The 20,075-nt window shown below is 46.1% G+C and overlaps 2 protein-coding genes across 3 annotated transcripts in view; both read left to right on the top strand.

Moving 5' to 3' along the window:
- Positions 1-246: 246 nt before the first annotated feature.
- Agrp (agouti related neuropeptide) lies at positions 247-1,756 on the top strand. Of its 2 annotated transcripts, none has more exons than XM_013012823.1 (4): positions 247-677; positions 996-1,128; positions 1,269-1,354; positions 1,544-1,756. In XM_013012823.1, exons 2-4 carry the CDS (start codon positions 999-1,001, stop codon positions 1,724-1,726), a joined length of 399 nt encoding a protein of 132 aa, XP_012868277.1. In that variant the 5' UTR covers positions 247-677; positions 996-998; the 3' UTR covers positions 1,727-1,756. The 2 variants fall into 2 exon arrangements, with proteins under 2 accessions (XP_012868277.1, XP_012868276.1); XM_013012822.1 differs by lacking the exon at positions 247-677 and adding an exon at positions 841-881.
- Positions 1,757-2,488: 732 nt separating this feature from the next.
- Atp6v0d1 (ATPase, H+ transporting, lysosomal 38kDa, V0 subunit d1) overlaps positions 2,489-20,075 on the top strand; it is a 41,723-nt gene continuing 24,136 nt past the window's right edge. Inside the window, exon 1 of the mRNA XM_013013000.1 lies at positions 2,489-2,738. Coding sequence (XP_012868454.1) covers positions 2,609-2,738 — 130 coding nt within the window. The 5' untranslated portion in view covers positions 2,489-2,608. The remainder of the gene's footprint in view (positions 2,739-20,075) is intronic.

The following is a 20,075-nucleotide window of genomic DNA, read 5'->3' as shown; positions in this document are numbered from 1 at the left end:
GAAGGGTGAAGGCAGGGCAGGTGGGGTCCTGTGTGTGCTGCCATGTCTACAAACAAGGAGTTCTCACTGTGGCCTCGAGTTGATAAAACCCACGTGAGCAGAGATCTAACAGCGCAGGGCGGAAGAGAGCAGCCATTAGCGCTAATGAGGCAGGCGGCTTGAAAGGCTTTTTACTCTGAAGCTGCTTACCCAACTAGGGAACAGTCCGTTCTGCTCTCCTGGCTTCCAGGAACCCTAGGCAGAAAGGGGCTTGGAGACAAATATAAAGATGGGGGTCTTGGGGAAGCCTAGAGGGAAAAGGAGGAGAGGAGACAGGGCCAGAGATGCAGTTAGGAGAGCTAGGTTTAGCAAGAAGGGTTATCCCCACTTTTCTTCCTGTTAAGAAATCAAAGATTTGGCTCTTCACACCACCCCTACCCCAAAATAACCACTACCTGTCAGTCCCTTCAGTGCCCTCGACCTAAGTTCCAGGAAGCAAAGGAAATAACATGCCATGTAAAGGCTTGAGTGAGCATCTCCAGGGCCAGAAATTAAATTAAGCTCTCAGGTCCGCCTGCCTTATTATTGCTAATGGCTCCAGCCTGGCCCTATGTCCTGGTGCCCAGGAGATTTTGGAACGTGGGCACCCAATCTTGTTCCCAAACTTTGGTTCCTGGAAGCTTCATCCCAAATTGGAGGTAGGTGGACCTCTAGTAGAGCACCCCCAAAAAAAGGCTCAGGTTCCAGAGAGCCAAACTGAATTGTGCCACCGCCCTCTTGGAGGGCCCCCATCATGCTTTGGCTGCAGAGAGCAGTCACGTGCAGGTCCTTTATTAAACCCTGCTATATAAGCTGAGGGCACTGGTGGCCTGGAACTCCCTAGCAAGGACCAGCAAGCAGAGGTAAGTCCTTAGTTTGGATAGATTTTCCTGCTCTCTGGGGCCCTCTCTCTGGGCACCTAGAGGGTACTCCAAGGAAGAGGAGGGACTAAGTGGTGGGTTTTTCTACTGAGCCAGGCCATGCTGACTACAGTGCTGCTTAGCTGTGTCCTGCTGTTGACACTGCCTGCCACACAGGGTGCCCAGATGGGCTTGGCACCCCTGGAGGGCATCAGAAGGCCTGACCAGGCCCTCTTCCCAGAGTTCCCAGGTCAGTATGGGTGGAAGCAGGGCTGGGTGGGGCTGAACACTCACTGGCCACAAACCTGACTGCTTGGTGTAAGTCCTCATTCCTCCTTCCCAATTACATCTCTGAGAGGGTGGGACCCGTCCTCACATTCTCTGTCCCAGGCCTAGGTCTGCGTGCCCTGGTGAAGAGGACACCTGCAGACCAAGCAGAAGATGCTTTGCTGCAGAAGGCAGAAGCTCTGGCAGAGGTAACAGCTCAGGCAAAGGGGTGAAGCTGCAGGCAGAGGGCATCTGTCCTAGGATCATTTCCTCTCCTCACCTCCTGACCACCTCTCCCCCATGTTCCATTGCCATCTTTCATGGACTAGAGCAAGACAGGGCTCTGAACCTGTCTTGATAAGCCCTTGCCCATGTTCCTGCCTTCCGAACCAATACAGGTGCTAGACCCAGAGAAACGCGAGTCACGTTCCCCACGTCGCTGCGTAAGGCTGCACGAGTCTTGCCTGGGACAGCAAGTACCATGCTGCGACCCATGTGCCACATGCTACTGCCGCTTCTTCAACGCCTTCTGCTACTGCCGCAAACTGGGTACTGCCACGAACCCCTGCAGCCGCACCTAACCGGCCCTTGGCTCAGCATGGGGGAGAGGGGAGGGGAACGCGAATAAAGACTGGGATCAATCCCAAAGCTGTGGTTATTTCCAGTGTGATCGTTTAAGGGGATTCATGGTAGGTGTGTGTGTGTGTGAGAGAGAGGGGGGGGCGTTGTCAAGCCAAGAAACTACACACTCGCTTACGCCAAGGCCTGGGGTACCCCATCATCTGAGCCATACACACGCACACTTTCAGGGTCACTAGACACCTTTGGAGAAGCAGGAAATGTAAGCATCCGTGCTACAAAATGCGGAGACAACGGGGTGCACTGAGGGGCTTAGTTCCCAGTTGGCGAATAAAGCAGTAAGTTCCAGAGTCAGCTGGCCGCTAATTGTCACCTCCAGTAAAGCCCGCCCTTTACTGGACCTCAGTCCCTGTCGGTGGCGAGGATGGGGGAAGGCAGAGGGCTGACTCGGCTTTCAAGCATAAGAAGCACCTCCAGTTCCATCTCTACCCTGCCGGTTCCTGCAGTGTCAGGGGCGCCTAACCCGGAGAAGTTAGAGTTCCCGTTACATCCGGCGACCACGGGCGCCACCACGCGCTTATCTTTGCGGATAACTCAGCAGCTTCCAGGCTGAGTAGCGAGAGGACGGCTCCCTGTCACTGCGCAGGCGCCAAGAGTCCGTCAGCCCCTCCCGTCTGCGCCACGCTTGCGTACTAAGACGCCTAGAAGCTCGGCGCTGCTCAGATTCCCCGCCCTATGGAGGTCACGTGAGGTGCGTGCGCGTCACCTGACGCACTTGACAGCCCGTTTCGGGCGCCGCGTCAGCTGATCTTGGAGTTGCGTTGCGTGCCGGCTGGTTTGGGTTCCTGGGTCCCACCGCCCCCCACTCCCCCCGCGGTGCAGTCATGTCGTTCTTCCCGGAGCTTTACTTCAATGTGGACAATGGCTACTTGGAAGGACTAGTGCGCGGCCTGAAGGCCGGGGTGCTCAGCCAGGCGGACTACCTCAACCTGGTGCAGTGCGAGACGCTCGAGGGTGAGCCGCGCGCGGGCGGGGGCTTAGGGGCTTTTGAAGGCCAGAATGGAGGCCGACTTGGGCTGGGAAGCCGGAAGCTGGGGGGAGGTGGGGGGGACGTTGAAGGGCCTGAGAGTCCTTTTGGGGAAAATGGTAACGGATGGCCGTTGTTGGGGGAAGGAGATCCACCTACAGCTGTCTGGCCTGAGCCAGCCTAGACAGAAACAAGGCTTTAAGGACTGCAGTGTTCATCTCTGCGAAAGCTGCCTCTTTCCACGTTGTACTAGTCCCGTAGTTTGGAAGAAGTGTGTGAGGGTCTCTACGGGGTGGCTGGAAGGGTGGGAAGAACGCAACAAACCTCATTACCCTGATGTAGGCAGGGAGTTGTTTCGTGCTACCAACGCTTAGAGAAGGTAAGCGGGGGGAAGCCTTCCCTCCTCTCCCAAGGCCTTTAGAATCATCTTGTCTTCGCTCTGAGCCTTCTTGGAAGGAATTGCTGAGTTGGTTTAATGAGGAGCTCCTTCCAACTCAGTATCACTGGCTGGGCAGTCTCCTGAAATGTCGAGAGAAGAAGAGGTAGCTGTGAAAATTTAGATGTTCATAGACAAATATTTGGCCCAAACTCCTGTAATTTCAATAAAGGGGGACACACAGTTTCTTACACAAGAATAGAGAAAAGCAAGGCATTGTTTATCTTAGGTTGAGATCTGGAATATCATGGTCTGAAGCCATCCTGTCAGAAAACATTCTCAAGACCCCATCTCCAAAATAACCAGCAAGCAGTAGTTCAGCAAGCAAGCCTCCACCTAAGTTTAAAACTCAATATCGGGGTGGGGACGGGGCAGGGGAGGGCAGTAGAAGATTAGAGAGAAGCAGAGTTCCTCTTTCAGCACAGAGCTCCAAAGCAACATTGACTTCCTCAGACACAGCTGTAATAGATACTAAATTAGAGATGTCCTTAATACCAGGTCTTCCAACCAAGTGATAGTGAACGGTAGAAATGTGAGTTCCATTCTTGACACTCAAGTGCTTTCTTTGAGCAGGAGTATTCATTATAGTGGGAGGGGAAGGTGATGAGAAGATGATTGACCTACTGGAGAACATTTTCTCATAAGCTTTTGAGGTTAAAATGAGCTCAATCAGTTATTGCTTATCTTGCAAACTAGACAGTCTAGTAAAAACACTGTTAAAATATGGAACTTACCAAAGTTAAAATTCAGTAATTATGGATTTTATTATTTTAAAGTAAGCCTGCAAGAAAGTTGTTTGCCTCCTTTTTTTTTTTTTTTGGGTCCGGTCATGGGGCCTGAACTCTGGGCCTGGGCGCTGTCCCTCAGCTCTTCAGCTCAAGGCTAGCGCTCTACCACTTGAGCCACAGAGCCACTTCCGGCTTTTTTCTTTTTGCTTATGTAGTGCTGGGGAATCGAACCCAGGGCCTCATGCATTGCAAGGCAAGCGCTCTACCACTGAGCCACCTTCCCTTGTTTGCCTTCTTTATGTGAGTATAGGAGCCTATCAGCAACCTGAAGGAACTCATTTGAGAAGAGAAGAAACAAGCTGAAGCCAGGTGCCCATGGCTCACACACACCTGTAATCCTAGCTAGGGAGGAGGCTGAGAAATGAGGGTCACAGTTCAAAGCCAGTCTGGGCAGGAAATTTTGTGAGCCTCCACCAAAATGCCAGAAGTAGAGCTGTGGCTCAAGTGTAGAGTGCTATCCTTGTGCAAAAAGGCTCAGGGATAGCTCCTAGGCCTTGACTTCAAGCCCCAGGACCCACACAAAAACAAAAAACCAGAGAGGCTGCCTGCGGGAGGGCTTAAAATCCAGTAGGCACTTAATAAGAGTTTAGTGTACTAACTGGGACTTGAAGGAGAGATTTATTGCTTAAACCTAAAGGTGAATACCATTGATCATCAACTGACATTTCCTTATTCTGTTGCTGTCTTGCCCTACCTCCATAGAACTTCTAGGAGTACAAAGTTCAAATTTCTCCAGTTGACTTTCTATCATTTTATATAAAGATACTAGGCTAATCTTGCAGCACTGCTCAGTATATGACCCCTTTCTCATCCAGACTTTTAGCTTGGCATTCAAGGATCCTCTGCTTTTTTTTGGCCAGTCCTGGGGCTTGAACTCAGGGCCTGGGCACTGTCTCTGAGCTTCTTTTGCTCAAGGCTAGCACTCTACCACTTGAGTCACAGCACCATTTCTGGCCTTTTCTGTTTATGTGGTACTGAGAAATTGAACCCATGGCTTCATGCATGCTAAGCAAGCACTCTACCAGTAAGCCACATTCCTAGCCCTTCTCTGCTCTTTTACACATAAACTTCTACATCATACAAACCGTCTCTCCACACCTGGTGCGGATATGACAACACACATGAACATGGAAGTAGCAGCTAGCATGCTTCTCATGGTCTGAAAACATTCACTTAGTCACATCTAGTAAACCCAAATTCAGCAGGCCTCCTTAGAAAGCAATACTCTTTACTGTCACTATGCCCTCATACCCAGTGCTAAGAAAGTAGAGCTTCTCCCATGGGTTAAGCCTGTCCACCCTCCCCCCACCCCTCCCTGTGGTTGTGGGGCTTGAACTCTGGGCCTGAGCTCTCCAGCCCAAGACAAGCACTCTACCACTTTAGCCACAGCACCACTTCCAGTTTTTTGTTTATTGAAGATAAGAGATAAGAGTCTCATGGACTTTTCCTGCCTGGGCTGGCTTTGAACCTCGATCCTCAGATCTCAGCCTCCTGAGTAGCTAGGATTACAGGTGTGAGCCACCAGCACCTGGTGGTTTAGCCTGTTTTTAAACCAAGAACTTGGGTTCCTAGAAGATTTATGCCCCTAAACAAAGATACTCAAGAAGCTCAGGCAGGAAGATTGGAGGGCAAAATGGATTAAACAACAAGATCTCTTCTTTTGAAAAAAAAATGTACTCCTGTCCTCAGTATCTTGTCCCTTGGGACTCCTTTTGATCTTTCTTATGGCCTATTTGTGTTCATAGGCTGATTTCTCTGTCTAAAATGCTCTCCACACTCTTTGTCAGATCTCTGCATGGCTAATGCCTCATTCTTTGCACTCAGCTGAAATAGTTACCCTTCCTCAGAGCGTCTTAACCATGCCCTCAAAAAAAGATTCTATATAACTTGTCTACTTTCTCTTGCACAGATATCACCCTTCATTATGTAAGGTATACTTATTTTTTACTTAATGACCACAAGAACAGGGACTAACACAATATAGTTTTGCTGATTACATTCAGCCATGTGATTCATATGTGTCTCTGAGGTCCCTTGTTTTCCTTTTCTTTCTCTCTCTCTCTTTTTTAGTACTTAGGATTGCGGCACTTTTCCACTAAGTTACATCCCCAGCACTTTTTTGTTTTCCCTGTAAATTAGTAGTTAGATTTAGAGGCTTGATTAAATTCTGACTAGCTTCATATTTTATTTATTTGTCCATTGTGGGGCTTGAACTCAGGGCCTAGGCACTGTTCCTGCGCGTTTTTCACTCAAGGCTAGCACTCTGTCACTTTGAGCCATAGTGCTACTTACATTTTCTTGGTGGTTTACTGGAGATAGGCGTCTCATGGATTTTACTGCCCAGGCTACCTTTGAACTGTGATCCTCAGATCTTGGCCTCCTGAGTAGCGAGGATTACAGGCATGAGCCACTGGCACTTAGCTTTAGATTCATATTTTTAAAATATTTAATAGATATTGTTGAGCTGGGAATATGGCTTAGTGGTAGTGTGCTTGCCTAGCATGCATGAAGCCCTGGGTTTGATTTCTTTTACCACATAAACAGAACTAGCTGGAAGTGGTGCTGTGACTCAAATGGTAGAGTGTTAGCCTTGAGCTGAAGAAGCTCAGGGACAGTACCCAGGCCCTGAGTTAAAGCCCCAGGATTGGCCAAAAAAAAAAGTTACTGTTTACACTCCCACAGGGAAACACTTAATACCTTGTTGTTTTTTTTATGATGTAATCACTGACATTAATTTACCAGAGCCATTATTCTGTTAGGGATTACAAAATGGTGATCATGCTAAACTTTTTGTCACTTTGACAAATATCTGAGAAAAAAGTTAAAGAAGAAAAGATTTATTGGGCTGGGAAGGTGGCTCAGTGGTAGAGCGCTTGCCTTGCATGCATGAGGCCCTGGGTTCGATTCCTCAGTACCACATAAGCAAAAAGAAAAAAGCCGGAAGTGGCGCTGTGGCTCAAGTGGTAGAGCGCTAGCCTTGAGCTGAAGAACTGAGGGACAGCGCCCAGGCCCAGAGTTTGGGCCCCACGACCGGACCCAAAAAAAAATTAAAAAAAAGAAAAGATTTATTTTGGCTCACAGGTTTCACACTGATGGTCTGGCATTGATTCTATTGACTGAAATGATATATTGAAGTCGCTTATACTTGTAATCCTAGCTAGTCAGGAGACTAAGATCTGAGGATCACAGTTAAAAGCCAGACTGGGCAGGAAAGTCTGTGAGACTCTTATCTCCAATAAATTACTCAGAAAAAGCTGGAAGTGGTACTGTGGCTAAAGTAGTAGAATGCTAGCCTTGAGCAAAGGGAGCTCAGGGATTGTGTCCAGGCTCTGAGTTCAAGCCCCAGGACTGGTGCATGCACATGTGTGCACAAACACACACACACACACACACACACACACACACACACACAGAAAATGACATATTGAGATATTACTTTTGTCCTAGGGATTCTCATTGCTCTATCCCTTGTACTAGATTTTTCTGTATTGTTTTTCTTCTTGAAATATACCAAAAACCATGCTGGATTACAAGCTATACTCAGCTGATGAGTACCAGTATGCCAGTTTCCTAATCTGGGGTGGGGCTAATCACAGTTGGGCAAGTCAGGACATTTCCTTCCTACCGCAAAGAAATATTAACATTTGAGAGGAGGAACCCTGTGATTTTCTCCATTTCATTATGTAGTAGATGGTCTTGAGGATTGCTTTTCTGTCAGTGGGTTAGACACTTAGGTGCATGGTTGAAACAATCACATGTATGATGTGCTGCAGTCTTTCAGTACACTTTTATCCCTGTTTGCTTTCATTCACTTGTCTTCTATTCACATCTCTTTTTGCATTTCAATATTATTTCACAAGACAGGCTGCTTATGGGAAGAAGAAAGGGAAAATCCACGCTTGGCTAGACCAATCACCAGTCACAGGGAACAGAAGGTACAAATGTTGATGGTGTCTTCCAGGAGTGGAAAGTCATTCAGCACCAATTGTTTGTGAAGTGGCTTGGAATGCGATTGGAAAGTTACATTGACACCAACTCTTGTAAGGTTGCAAAAGCCAATGTAGGCTTTGATGGTATATGCCTGTAATCCCATCACTTGGGAGGAAGAACCAGGAGGATCCAGAATTCCAGGACAGTTTGGGCTACATAGTGAGGCCCTGTCTTAAAGGGGGTGGGGGTGGAGGTGGGGGAATAAAGTGAAAGGAAAGACTTTTTCCTGAATTCAGAACTTGGACTTAAAGTTGGAGATCAAGATGGTAGTAGAGGTCACACTGGAAATAGAACAATCCGTAAGTTCTCATGGATAGGAGGCCAAATTCCTCAGGTACTGACTGGCTGGGAAAACTGTAGGGAAGTTTTAGAAAGAGGATTGAATAAGGAGGTTGATCAAGAATGAGGATTTAAAAGGTTGTTGTTCTTATATTTGGGTTAAGTAATTGTGTATTAGACAATGAAATGATTTGGGCATGTAGGAGAAGGAACACGTTGGAGAAGGAGAAATGAAGATGAGATTGAAGATCTGTGAACCTTCTGAGTAGAGATATAAAGGTGTGTTGTCTGGGTTTGGGAAACATCTTACAGAAGTCAAAAATTCCAAAAGAGACATAGAATCAAAAGAAAAGCCAAAGATTGATCCTCCTACCTCTCAGGAGTGTTTTAGTTAAGTGCCAGTAGCTCACACCTGTAATCCTAGCAACTAAGAAGGCTAAGATCTGAAGATCTCAGTACAAAGCCAGCCCGAGCAGGAAAACCTATTAGATTCTTATCTCCAGTTAACCATCAGAAAACTGGAAATGGTGCTGTGGCTCAAGTGGTAGAGCACTTGCCTTGCACTGAAGAGCTAAGGGACAGCACGCAAGCTGAGTTCAAGCCCCACAACCCAATGGGGAGGAGGGAGGCCAATGCCAAGGCCTGAGAGGGGTGTAGCCCATAGAAGAACGTGAAAGGGAAGTGCATGGTGAACCTTAAACATGCTTGGAAGAAGCTTTCAATTTGGTTTTCCCATGAGAAACCATGAGTAATCTTTTAAAAATACAATTCTATTGTTATTATTAAGGTATTGTACAGAGGAGTTACCATTTCATAAGTCAGGTAATTGAATACATTTCTTTTCTTTTCTTTTCACAGTCCTGGGGCTTGCATTAAGGGCCTGGGCACTGTCCCTGAGCTGCTTTTGCTCAAGGTTAGCACTCTACTACTTGAGAGCCACAGGACCACTTCTGGCTTTTTCTGCCTATGTGGTACTGAGGAGTGGAACCCAGGGCTTCATGCATGTTAGGCAAGCACTCTACCGCTAAACCACATTCCCAGCCTTTTTTGTTTTTGTTTTGACAATGTCATCCCTTCCTTTTCTTTCCCCCAGTTTTCCCCTCCCATCCCTATCCACAAGTTACATTCAGTGTAAGTGAATAGCATGATTGCATTTCATGAGTAATCATAAGGAGAACAGAGGAAAGTGAGACTAGAAGCTAGCTGATGGCATTGATTGTAGATATGATATATGGACATCTCAGCTCAGTGATAATAGAATCTTTCAGCTGAATGGCACACATCTGTACTCCTAATTATGCAGGAGGCTGAGATGGCTCATCACTTGAGCTCAGGACTTTGAGGCTAGCCTGTGCTAGTGAAAGCCTGGCTACTACCCTATCACCATCCCCAAAGAAAAGGAAGATAGGATCTCTTGGAGAGCCTGGCTGTTGGTAAAGAAAGTAGCTGAGGCTGGGAAGGTGGCTCAGTGGTAGAGTGCTTGCCTTGCATTCATGAGGCCCTGGGTTTGATTCCTCAGTACCATATAAGCAGAAAAAAAAAAGCCGGAAGTGGCGCTGTGGCTCAAGTGGTAGAGTGCTAGCCTTGAGCTGAAGAGCTGAGGGACAGCGCCCAGGCCCAGAGTTCAGGCCCCACGACCAAACCCCCCGCCCCCCCCCCAAAAAAAAAGTAGCCAGCTGCTTCCACTGTGATCCTTCCCTTGTTTCACTCCCAGGAAGCAGATGCCATGGGTTGAGAATGCAAAGTACAAATAGATCATTCAGATTTTGGTTGGGGCAGGTGTGTCTGTGAACATCAGAATAACATTGAATGTATAGTAGGCACAGGGTACTTTGGGGATGGGATGGGAACATGTGGTAGGTGGCAATTATGGAAGTACAAATTTATTTTTGGGGTGACATGTTCTAAAATTGATTGTGGTGATAGCTGATACTGAAAACTTAGAATTGTGGCTGGGTGCTGGTGGCTCATGCCTGTAATCCTAGCTACTCAGGAGGCTGAGATCTGAGGATCGCAGTTCAAAGCCAGCCCGGGGAAGGGGAGACCGTGAGAGTCCTATCTCCAATAAACCACCAGAAAACCAGAAGTGGCGCTGTAGCTCAAGTGGTAGAGCGCTCACCTTGAGCTGAATAGCTGAGGGACAGCGCCCAGGCCCAGAGTTCAAGCCCCACGACCGACAAAAAAACAAAACAAAACAAAAAACTTAGAATTGTACATTTTAAATTGGCTTAGCTTGATGGTGCATGCCTGTAATCTTAGCACTTGGGAGATTGGAGCAGGAATATTGTGAGTTTGAGGCCAGCCTGGACTACAGAGTATATATGGTCTTATGTGGAAATAGTTCGTATATTTTGTTTTGTTTGTCTAAGGAAACAATATTGAAATGGTGAAATTAGATAACCACAGTTTTCACAGCAAGATGCCTTAGCTCAGTTCTAAATTCCTCAGAATCAAATATGATCCAAAGAAAGAGATGCCATAGTCTTAACAATCTAATGATCACAGCAAGAGAAACATTCAGGGGCCACTGAAGAACACATTTACAGACCCCACAGAGAGTTTATGCTTCAGAAGGAAGAAAATGAACACAGTTTTTTCTGAGCTGTCAGGATCTTGTCCTTATACAGGCTTGAAGTTTTCTCCTCAGTATTTAGAGGACTTATCTTCCAGCTTCCCTGGGAAATAGTATTACTGCATGAAAATCATGCCAGTACCTAATGTTCAAGGAACTGGCATGGATTATTGGTGATGACTCTGGCAGCCTGCTATATCTTGATAATTTTCCTCCAGCTTGCTGCTGCCCAGTAGGCTGAGATCCCCAGAATGTGAATAGAGAGGGAACTTTGACATCTTGCTGCTATGAGCCCACAGGAACTTGATGTCTCCATGGATAAAGCAGAGAAGTATTGTGGAGGGGTTAGAAGATGATGTGATATACATAGAAATTTTCTCTGGGGCTGGGGTCTGGTGGCTCAGGCCTATAATCCTAGATACTCAAGGGGCTGAGCTCTTGGTGGTAGTTCCAAGCCAGCCTGGGAAGAAAAGTCTGTGAGACTTTTATCTCCAACAAACTACCAAAAAAGCTGGAAGTGGAGCTGTGGCTCAAGAACTAGAACACTAGTCTTGAGTACAAAAGCTCAGGGACAGTGCCCAGGCCCTGAGTTCAAGTTCCCAGGACTGGCATAAGAAGTGAAAAAAATTGGGCTGGGCATATGGCTTAGCGGTAGAGTGCTTGCCTAGCATGCATAAAGCCCCTGGGTTCGATTTCTCAGCACCACATAAACAGAAAAAGCTGGAAGTGGCACTGTGGCTCAAGTGGTAGAATGCTAGCCTTGAGCAAGAAGAAGCTCATGGACAGTGCTCATACCCTGAATTCAAGCCCCAGGACTGGAGAAAAGAAAAGAAAACGAAAGAGGGCTAGGAAGGTGGCTCAGTGTCTTGCATACATGAGGCCCTGGGTTTGATTCCTCAGCACCACATGAGCAGAAAATCCTGGAAGTGGCACTGTGGCTCAAGTGGTAGAGCACTAGCCTTGAGCTGAAGAGCTGAGGGACAGTGCTCAGGCCCAGAGTTCAGGCCTCATAACCAACAGCCAAAAAAAAAGAAATGAAAGAAAATTTTCTGAGGCTCTGAAGAGTTGATTCAGAAGGAGCTGGGCTAGAGGCAGGACATTTGCTGGTGGCTCTTTCAGCTCTTCAGGTGATAGAACATGGGCTGGACCAGGCAGGAATATGTAGGGACATATGACAGGCTGGATCAGAGGATGACACTTGCCAAATAGTGCCAATTCTAACTAGATATGAGGTGAGAAGTGCTGGAAGTCAGGATCCTGACTTCACGAAAGGCTAGCCTGGCAAATTGTAATCCTATCTACTCAGGAGGCTGAGGTCTGAGGATCATGTTCAGGTAGACAAGTCTGTGAGACTCTTACTCCCAATTAACCAGCAAAAAGCTAGAAGTAGAGCTGTGGCTCCAGTGATAGAGTACTAGCCTTGAGCAAAAATGCTCAGGGTCAGCTCCGAGGTCCTAAGTTCAAACCCTAGGACTGGTACACTCACACACAGATTGGATGGGTGTTTGAGCTATTTCTGTGGTGAAAGTTTTGCGCAGTAAATAGTGACAGAAGAGGAGATGCTCTGAAGGAGGAGTCAAGTAGGCAGGTGGACATATGGGAAAGTAGCATTAAAGATATGAATCTGGAAGTCATCAGTGCAGTGGCTGATGGCAGTTAGACCTATGGTTGGCCATCTATTGGCTTACAATTGCCTTAGAAACCTATTGGTGCTCCAAGTTCTGGCACGTGGCTAGAGAACAGACTTAACTTCAGGCCAAGTGGATACAAGGATGATCTAACAAGGATGCTTGGCAGGAGTCCTAATTTAGCAAGCAGCATAGGGAGAATAACCAGCAGGTATTTCCTTCCTAAGTTCCTGTTGTGTCTTGTCCTGCATGAATAAGGGTTTTTGTCTGTATATATTTAATTCTAAAATAAAATTGACAGAAAGGTTTGGTGTAGATTCTCTGTCTTACATGTTTGTCACCCCCTTGCCAAAACACAACCTGTTTTATATTGCAACCTTATTTATATTATTTTATCTTATAGGTTAACACAAACAGCATGTACAGAGATGCTCATAGTAGCCTCATTGGTAATAACAAACTATTAGAACCAGTGGCATTTTCACTGATATGATTATGATCTGGATAAGTAAGCCACAGTAACTAGCAAGTGCTCAAAAGTGTGATTTAGAAATATACCACTAGGGGCCTGGGAAGGTGGCTCAGTGGTAGAGCACTTGCCTTGCATGCATGAGGCCCTGGGTTCGGACTCCTCAGCACTACATAAGCAAAAAGAAAAAAGCCGGAAGTGGTGCTGTGGCTCAAGTGGTAGAGGGCTAGCCTTGAGCTGAAAAGCTAAGGGACAGCGCCCAGGCCCAGAGTTCAGGCCCCATGACCGGACTCCCTCCCCCCCCCAAAAAAAAATATATACCACTAGGGGAAAGTTGCAAAGCATTATGTATAACATAGTTCCCTGTATGTATAAGAGTCCCACTATAGTATAATAGTAGATGACATGCACATGGAAATGTGTTTGGAAACATAAGCATCATGTCTCATGGAGTAACAACTTCTAGTGGAAGGATTAGAAAAGGAAACATTTCAATATTTAACATATATTCTTTTATTGTTGGCGTGTATTAGAATGAATAATTATTACTTTCAATTGTGTGTGTGTGTGTGTGTATACGTGTATACATGTATACTGTGGCTTAAATTCAGAGCCTCATGCCCTTGCTTAGCTTTTTTTTGGATGTTGTTGGTCATGGTACTTGAACTCAGGCCTGAGTGCTGTCTCTGAGCTCTTTTTGCTCAAGGCTAGCACTCTACCATTTGGAGCCACAGCACCACTTCTGATTTTCTGGTGGTTAGTTGGAGATAAGAGTCTCAGGACTTTCCAGGCTAGGCTGGCTTTGAATTGTGATCCTCAGGTCTCAGCCTCCTGAGTAGCTGGATTTCGGGTATGAGCCACCAGTGTCTGGCTTGCCTAGTTTTTTATTTAAGACTGGCACTCTACCACTTAAGCCATACTTCCATCTCTGTTATTGTGCTGGTTTTAGATTTATCTGCTTGGGCTAGTTTTGAACCTCTTAAGTAGTTAGGATTACAGATGTGAGCCATTGACACCCAACTTAAAATTTATTTATTTATTATTATTATTATATTTTTATTATTATTTTATTTTTGTCGGTTATGGTGCTTAAACTCTGGGCCTAGGCGCTATTCCTGAGCTCTTCATCTCAAGGCAAGTACTCTATCACTTGAGGCAAAGCACCACCTACAGTTTTCTGGTGGTTAATTGGAGATAAGAGTCTCAGCTGGCTTTGAACCTCAATCCTCAGCCCTCAACCTCCTGAGTAGCTAGGTGTATAGGCATGACCACCAGTGCATGGCTTATTTTTTATTGTTACTATAAAAATGATTCTCAAACATTGAGAAAGTGAACTAGGCAACTCCAGGACAGTAACGGAAGGGAGGAAATGAAAGAGAAAGAGGGAACAGCTGATACCAGGCAAAGAAAAGAAATGTACATATCACCTGATTTGGAAGAAACAGTTTTATTGTTAAAGGTCATAGAGTTGGGGCTGGGAAGGTGGCATAGTGGTAGAGTGCTTGCCTGGCATGCATGAGGCCCTGGGTTCGATTCCTCAGCACCACATAAGCAGAAAAAGCTGGAAGTGGTGCTGTGGCTCAAGTGGTAGAGCGCTAGCCTTGAGCTGAAGAGTTGAGGGACAGTGCCCAGGCCCAGAGATCAGGCCCTATGACCAAAATAAATAAATAAATAAATTTATAAAAGGTCATAGAGGTCATAAGCTATGTAGATTAAGATAATGATGACTTTCATTGTGAAGATTAAAAGGTGTTTGTGACTTTAGCTAAGTATAACTATGTCACAGTATTGTGAAATTTATGTAGTCACTTAATCTCAATAAAGAAATATTTGTAGGGGCTGGGAAGGTGGCTCAGTGGTAGAGTGCTTGCCTTGCATGCATGAGGCCCTGGGTTTGATTCCTCAGCACTACATAAGAAAAAAAGAAAAAAAGCCAGAAGTGGCGCTGTGGCTCAAGTGGTAGAGCGCTAGCCTTGAGCTGAAGAGCTGAGAGACAGAGCCCAGGCCCAGAGTTCAGGCCTCACGACCGGACTTCCCCTCCCCCCCCAAAAAAAGAAATATTTGTAAAAAAAATGATGCTCAGAGCGGTTACATTTAACGTAAATCAGGTAATGAGTACATTTCTTTTTTTCTTTTTTGGTTGATTGTGCAGCTTCAACTCAAGGCCTGGGCTCTGTCCTGAGCTCTTTTGCTTAAGGCTAGTGCTCTACCACTTTGAGCCACTGCTCTACTTCTAGGCATTTCTTTTTGAAGAATGTCACCCCTTACTTTAAAACTACTAATAAGGATATTTGAAATAAGGAAAATTAGAATACATAAGCAGTCAAGGTAAGAATACACATTCAAGATGGGTGCTGGTGGCTCATGCCTGTAATCCTAGCTACTCAAGAGGCTGAGAGCTGAGGATTGAGGTTCAAAGCCAACCTGGGCTGGAAAGTCCCTGAGACTCTTATCTCCAATTAACCACCACAAAACTAGAAGCAGTGCCTTGGTCAAGTGGTAAAACATTTGTCTTGATCTGAAAAGCTCAGGGACAGCACCCAGGCCCAGAGTTCAAGCTCCATGACCTACCCCCCCCCAAAAAAAAATTCCACATTCAGCAGATTATCCAAACTGAGACCTGTGCTGGTGAGTCTGGAGCATATTTCTTCCAGATTTTTTTAAATTTATTATAGGGCTGATCTGAGTCTTAAAGAGGTCCATTAAACTATACCTGAAGACTTAGGGAAGGTCCTTGGATACTTATGGGCCTAGATCAGGTTAGACTCCTCCTTTGTATCCCAAGCTTGAGCTCCAGGGCCTCTGACCAGGTATGTATAACTGTCCTTGGCAGGTCTCCTCTTGCCTGGGCATTTTTCTTTCTTCTTTGCCTTTCCTTCTATCCCCCACTCCTGTTTTCCTTTTTCACTGATTACATCTTGCACTGGTATATATTTTAACTAATTTAATCCAAGAAGCTATTTATGGTCAAGACAATAATGGTCTACATAGAAACAAATAACCCCTGTTCTTACAAGCTTTGCCCCAGGAGGTCACGTCAGAACTTGCTCTGGTGAATGCTAACACACTTTTTCAATTTACTCAGCAATTCCTTGAGCTTGGTTTCTGAAGTGGAGCCTATGTCTAAACCTCTGTCTTGGATCTTTCAAGATGGTTTCAGATTCTAGGCGAATGCCAGTTGTCCTGATCACTTGTAGAATATTTTCTGGGTAGCACAGAGGGAAATGTCTCAATACTATTTTAACATTTTGCTTAAAATCCATCTGATGGTTTGTCTATCTCCTCTGCATTTTTTTTTTTTTTTTGCCAGTTCTGGAGCTTAACTTAGGGCCTGAGCTTCTTTTGCTAGCATTTTACCACTTGAACCACAACACCACTTCTGGCTTTTTCTGAGTAGTTTATTGGAGATAAGAGTCTCATGGACTTTCTTGCCAAGGCAGGTTTGGAACTGTGATCCTCAGATCTCAGCCTCCTGACTAGCTAGTATTACAGGCGTGAGCCACTAGCACTCAGGTTTGCAGGTGGGTTTGTTGTTGTTTTTTTAGATTCAGTAGCATAGCCCTAGCTGAAGTACATGTTCAGTAGATATTTATGTGGCTGAATTAGTGACAGGTCTCTATTTGGTACTAAATGGTATTAGGATTTGGACTATGGAGGAGAAACACTAAGGTCCTGAAGATGCCACTGTCACAGGTTGTCCTGTGACAAGTTGAGTTATTAAACAGTTGCTTTTATGAGCTGCATGCCTAACAGTAAAGACAAAGCAATTGAAAATTAAAGGACATTGGAGAGCTGGGAGGGTGTGACTGGGCTAGAAAACAAGAGTAGAGCACTAAGGATGCCCAAGCTTCCCTCTGCCTCCTCTTAACTGGAGCTCTGACTGCACCAGTGTGAACAGACCAGTTTCTCGTGCCAAGTTTGTGCTCACAAGTCTCTGTTTTGGCTTTCCTATGTCCACCTCAAGACTAAATGTCTAGTCTTTCTGACACATTTCTTCACAACTCTTGATGTCTGTAGCCTCATGCCTTGCAGGGGTGATGCAGACCAGGAAGCTGAGGCATAATTAAATTAGAAGGATGTGTTGAGAGGTGAGTGGAGCTACACAGCACTCTTCCTGCTGGAGCTAGGCCCCCTCACTGCTGGATACCTTCCCTTTGGCCACAAGGGGGTGTGGGAGGATCACTCTGCTGCCAGAGAGCTTGGGAAAGGGGTATGTGGCTGGGCCTCTGAGTCTGCGTAGCTGCTTCTCCTGCTCCTCAGGTAGCATCTGTCCCTTAGGATTCTGTTCTGGGCTCTGTTTCCCTCACCCAAACCTGTTCAGGTAGGACTCATGGCTCAGTGTCTCCTGTCTGCCTGTCTCTTCCTGCTCTTACTTCCCTGTGTCCTAGCTTCCAGGGATCTGAAGGAGATCTAAGGACATTCCCTCATGCTTTCTGCCCTGGTGTCCTGTGCAGGATACTTCAGCTGTCCTCATTTACTCAAATTTTAATCATGCTGGCAGTTTTCAGAGTCAGAGCAGCAGCTACAACATAGTGTGCTAATATGAACCCAGGTGTCTTGGAGGCTCTAAATAGGAACTTGAGCTCTCCAGAGGTCAGAGCCAATCATGCTTTTCAGGTCCCTAGAAGTGACCTTCCCCAAGCAATTCCCATGCTTGTGTTGCCAGCCTGGTCATCTACATGTGTGCAGGTAACTCTGGGAAAGGCTTAAATCTGGTACCTTTACTCCAAATTAACATTGTAGATCCTACAGTTGTCCTGATAATGAGGTGGTTATCAGGTTACTGACAATTTGGGTGCCTTTCTATTGGCTTTCCTGACCTTTGTTTCAAGTAATACTTGCTATAATGCGTGTGTGTGTGTGTATGTGTGTGTGTGTGTGCATGTGCGCGCACTTGCACACACACACACACACACACCCTTTTAAGAAACAGGAAAATCAAGGCATTTTAGGTTAGGCTAATAGTGTATAGCCTAGACACTTGCCCTACTTATTGACTTGCAGCATCGTGTAGCTCACTCCAAAGGAGTGCTGGGGGTGGAGGGGAGGGCTGGACTGGACTGACCTTGTGTGACTGGTCTGTCTTGAAGACAGAAAGACTTGGTGAGAAGAAAAAGGATGTTGGTAGAGTTAACTCAGACTAGATACTTGGCACTGCTTTTTTGGCTAGCTCTGGCCTTGCTCTCCACTCCCCCAATATTCAGGCAATAGTTTCAGACCTTGACCTTAGCTGAAGCTTCAAGTTTGCCTGAGAGATGAGCTTCCTCTCTGAGGAGTCATTGTGATATCCTTGCTACAATGTAGCCATTGCTGCTTCCCCTACTCCTGCTCTGAGGGCTGTAGCTCCAAGGCCTCCCCCTGAACCTTCCAGCAGTCCTACCCAAGGCTGTTCCATAAATGTCCATGCTACTTGTCTAACCTGAGCTCCAGAGTGGCCTTCAGAGGTTTGGTTACAGGGAGTCACAGTGACCTGGGCTTGACTAGGCTAGAACAGTGGCAGCACTGGTCAGGTCTCTAAGGATAACATTACCCAAACCTCTTATTTTATTGGGTCTCAAGTAAGGTCCAGAGGATTATTCATGGTCTCCTGACATCTGCCTTGGCCTTTCAGGTCTGATCACTGTACATTTTTTTGAAATTTCCTTCATTTATTTTTAAATTTTGTTTCCTCAAGGCTATGCCTCTGTGTACTCAGCCCCTGACTCAGTAATGGGTGGTCAGTGGAAAGACATCCGGCTTCTGGGGTGCTTATCAGTCCCTCAGGACCTTCCACAAAGAATGTAGCTTAGAGCTTAATGAGTTGGGAGTTGAAGAATTTAGGTGAACTTCAACTCGTAATCTGCTGCACGGCACCTGAGGTTGCCCTCTGTATCATATGTGGTTGCCATTCTCACTGTCAGCTCATTGGTTTTCTGTGTCTTCAATTCTTTTTTTTTTTGGAGGGGGGGGGTCAGTCGTGGGTCTTGAACTCTGGGCCTGGACACTGTCCCTGAGCTCTTCAGCTCAAGGCTAGTGCTCTACCATTTGAGCCATAGCGCCACTTCTGGTTTTCTGGTGGTTAATTGGAGATAAGAATCTCATGAACGTTCCTGCCAGGACTGGCTTTGAACTGTGATCCTCAGATCTCAGCCTTCTGAGTAGTTAGGAGTATAGGTGTGAGCCACCGGTGCCCCTCAATTCTTTAAGTTTCAAAATATATCCCATGTGCTCAGGCCTGGAGGAACAGAAGGTCTTGGAATATTTTTCTAAAGGCCTAGTGTAGGCTCCATGCCTTCTACCTTCTATACAGTGGAACTAGGTTCTACTATGATGTTACTGTACAGGATCTAGGCCAGATGCACAGTACCAACCATACTCAATATGGCATATTACTACTGCCCTTACACATGTTACACTATGTCCTTGAGCTGGGGGAAGACTGAAAAAGGCAAGATGGGTTGAAGGGTTTGGGGGTGCTACTCAGAACCAGCCTAGATGGTTACTGCTTTGACCTTCCTGCCAGCTCCAAGCCTCTTGGCTCTGCTGGACATAGCATAGATTGACTCTGCCTTTGGCCTGGTCTGCTCTCTGCCATTTCTATAAGCTGAAGAGAATGTGGCTCTGTACTGAAAGCATATCCTCACAGCCCCAAATTAGGCTTTATCCCCTGAGTCCATTTACAGGGTCTAGGTCAAAGCAAAATGAATCTTTCTTTCTTTCCTTCTTTGAGCTGAATTTAGGCACCATAGAATTGAATGGATGCTCTGGCCAGAATCCTAGCTTAGTTTGGTTTCACTGAGAACAGTAGCACATGGGGAACCCTAGAACTACCTTTCATCTACTTCTGTGCTAGTGTTAACTTTCCTTTGTGTCCTTCTTCCAGAGGTCTCTGCTTTTGGAACAGGCGCCCAGCATTAAGGATTGTTCAGGTTGTGTAGGTCAGCAGACTAGAGAATTAGACACGGACATGGGCCAGGTTCTGAGCATAGTTCACTGCTACAGCTGACCTCTTCTTGGCTGGCATCTGGCCAGACCATTTTACTTCTCTAACTCACACTCAGGCAAACTTACGAAATGAAAATGAAAAGTAGGGGCTGGGAAGGTGGCTCAGTGGTAGAGCGCTTGCCTTGCATGCATGAGGCCCTGGGTTCAATTCCTCAGCACCACATAAGCAGAAAAAGCC

The sequence above is a fragment of the Dipodomys ordii genome, unplaced genomic scaffold (assembly GCF_000151885.1).
Source record: "Dipodomys ordii isolate 6190 unplaced genomic scaffold, Dord_2.0 Scaffold18, whole genome shotgun sequence".
Taxonomy (NCBI): domain Eukaryota; kingdom Metazoa; phylum Chordata; class Mammalia; order Rodentia; family Heteromyidae; genus Dipodomys; species Dipodomys ordii.
The sequence above is the reverse complement of the archived record's forward strand: the minus strand, read 5'-3'. Positions and strand labels throughout refer to the sequence as shown.

What these genes read in the sequence shown, in the direction of transcription:
- Agrp (XM_013012823.1), top strand. Translation starts at nt 999, where the DNA reads ATGCTGACTACAGTGCTGCTTAGCTGTGTCCTGCTGTTGACACTGCCT. An exon ending in CCTCTTCCCAGAGTTCCCAG is followed by an intron (nt 1,129 to 1,268) that starts GTCAGTATGGGT and finishes TCTCTGTCCCAG; the next exon opens with GCCTAGGTCTGCGTGCCCTG. An exon ending in AGGCAGAAGCTCTGGCAGAG is followed by an intron (nt 1,355 to 1,543) that starts GTAACAGCTCAG and finishes GAACCAATACAG; the next exon opens with GTGCTAGACCCAGAGAAACG.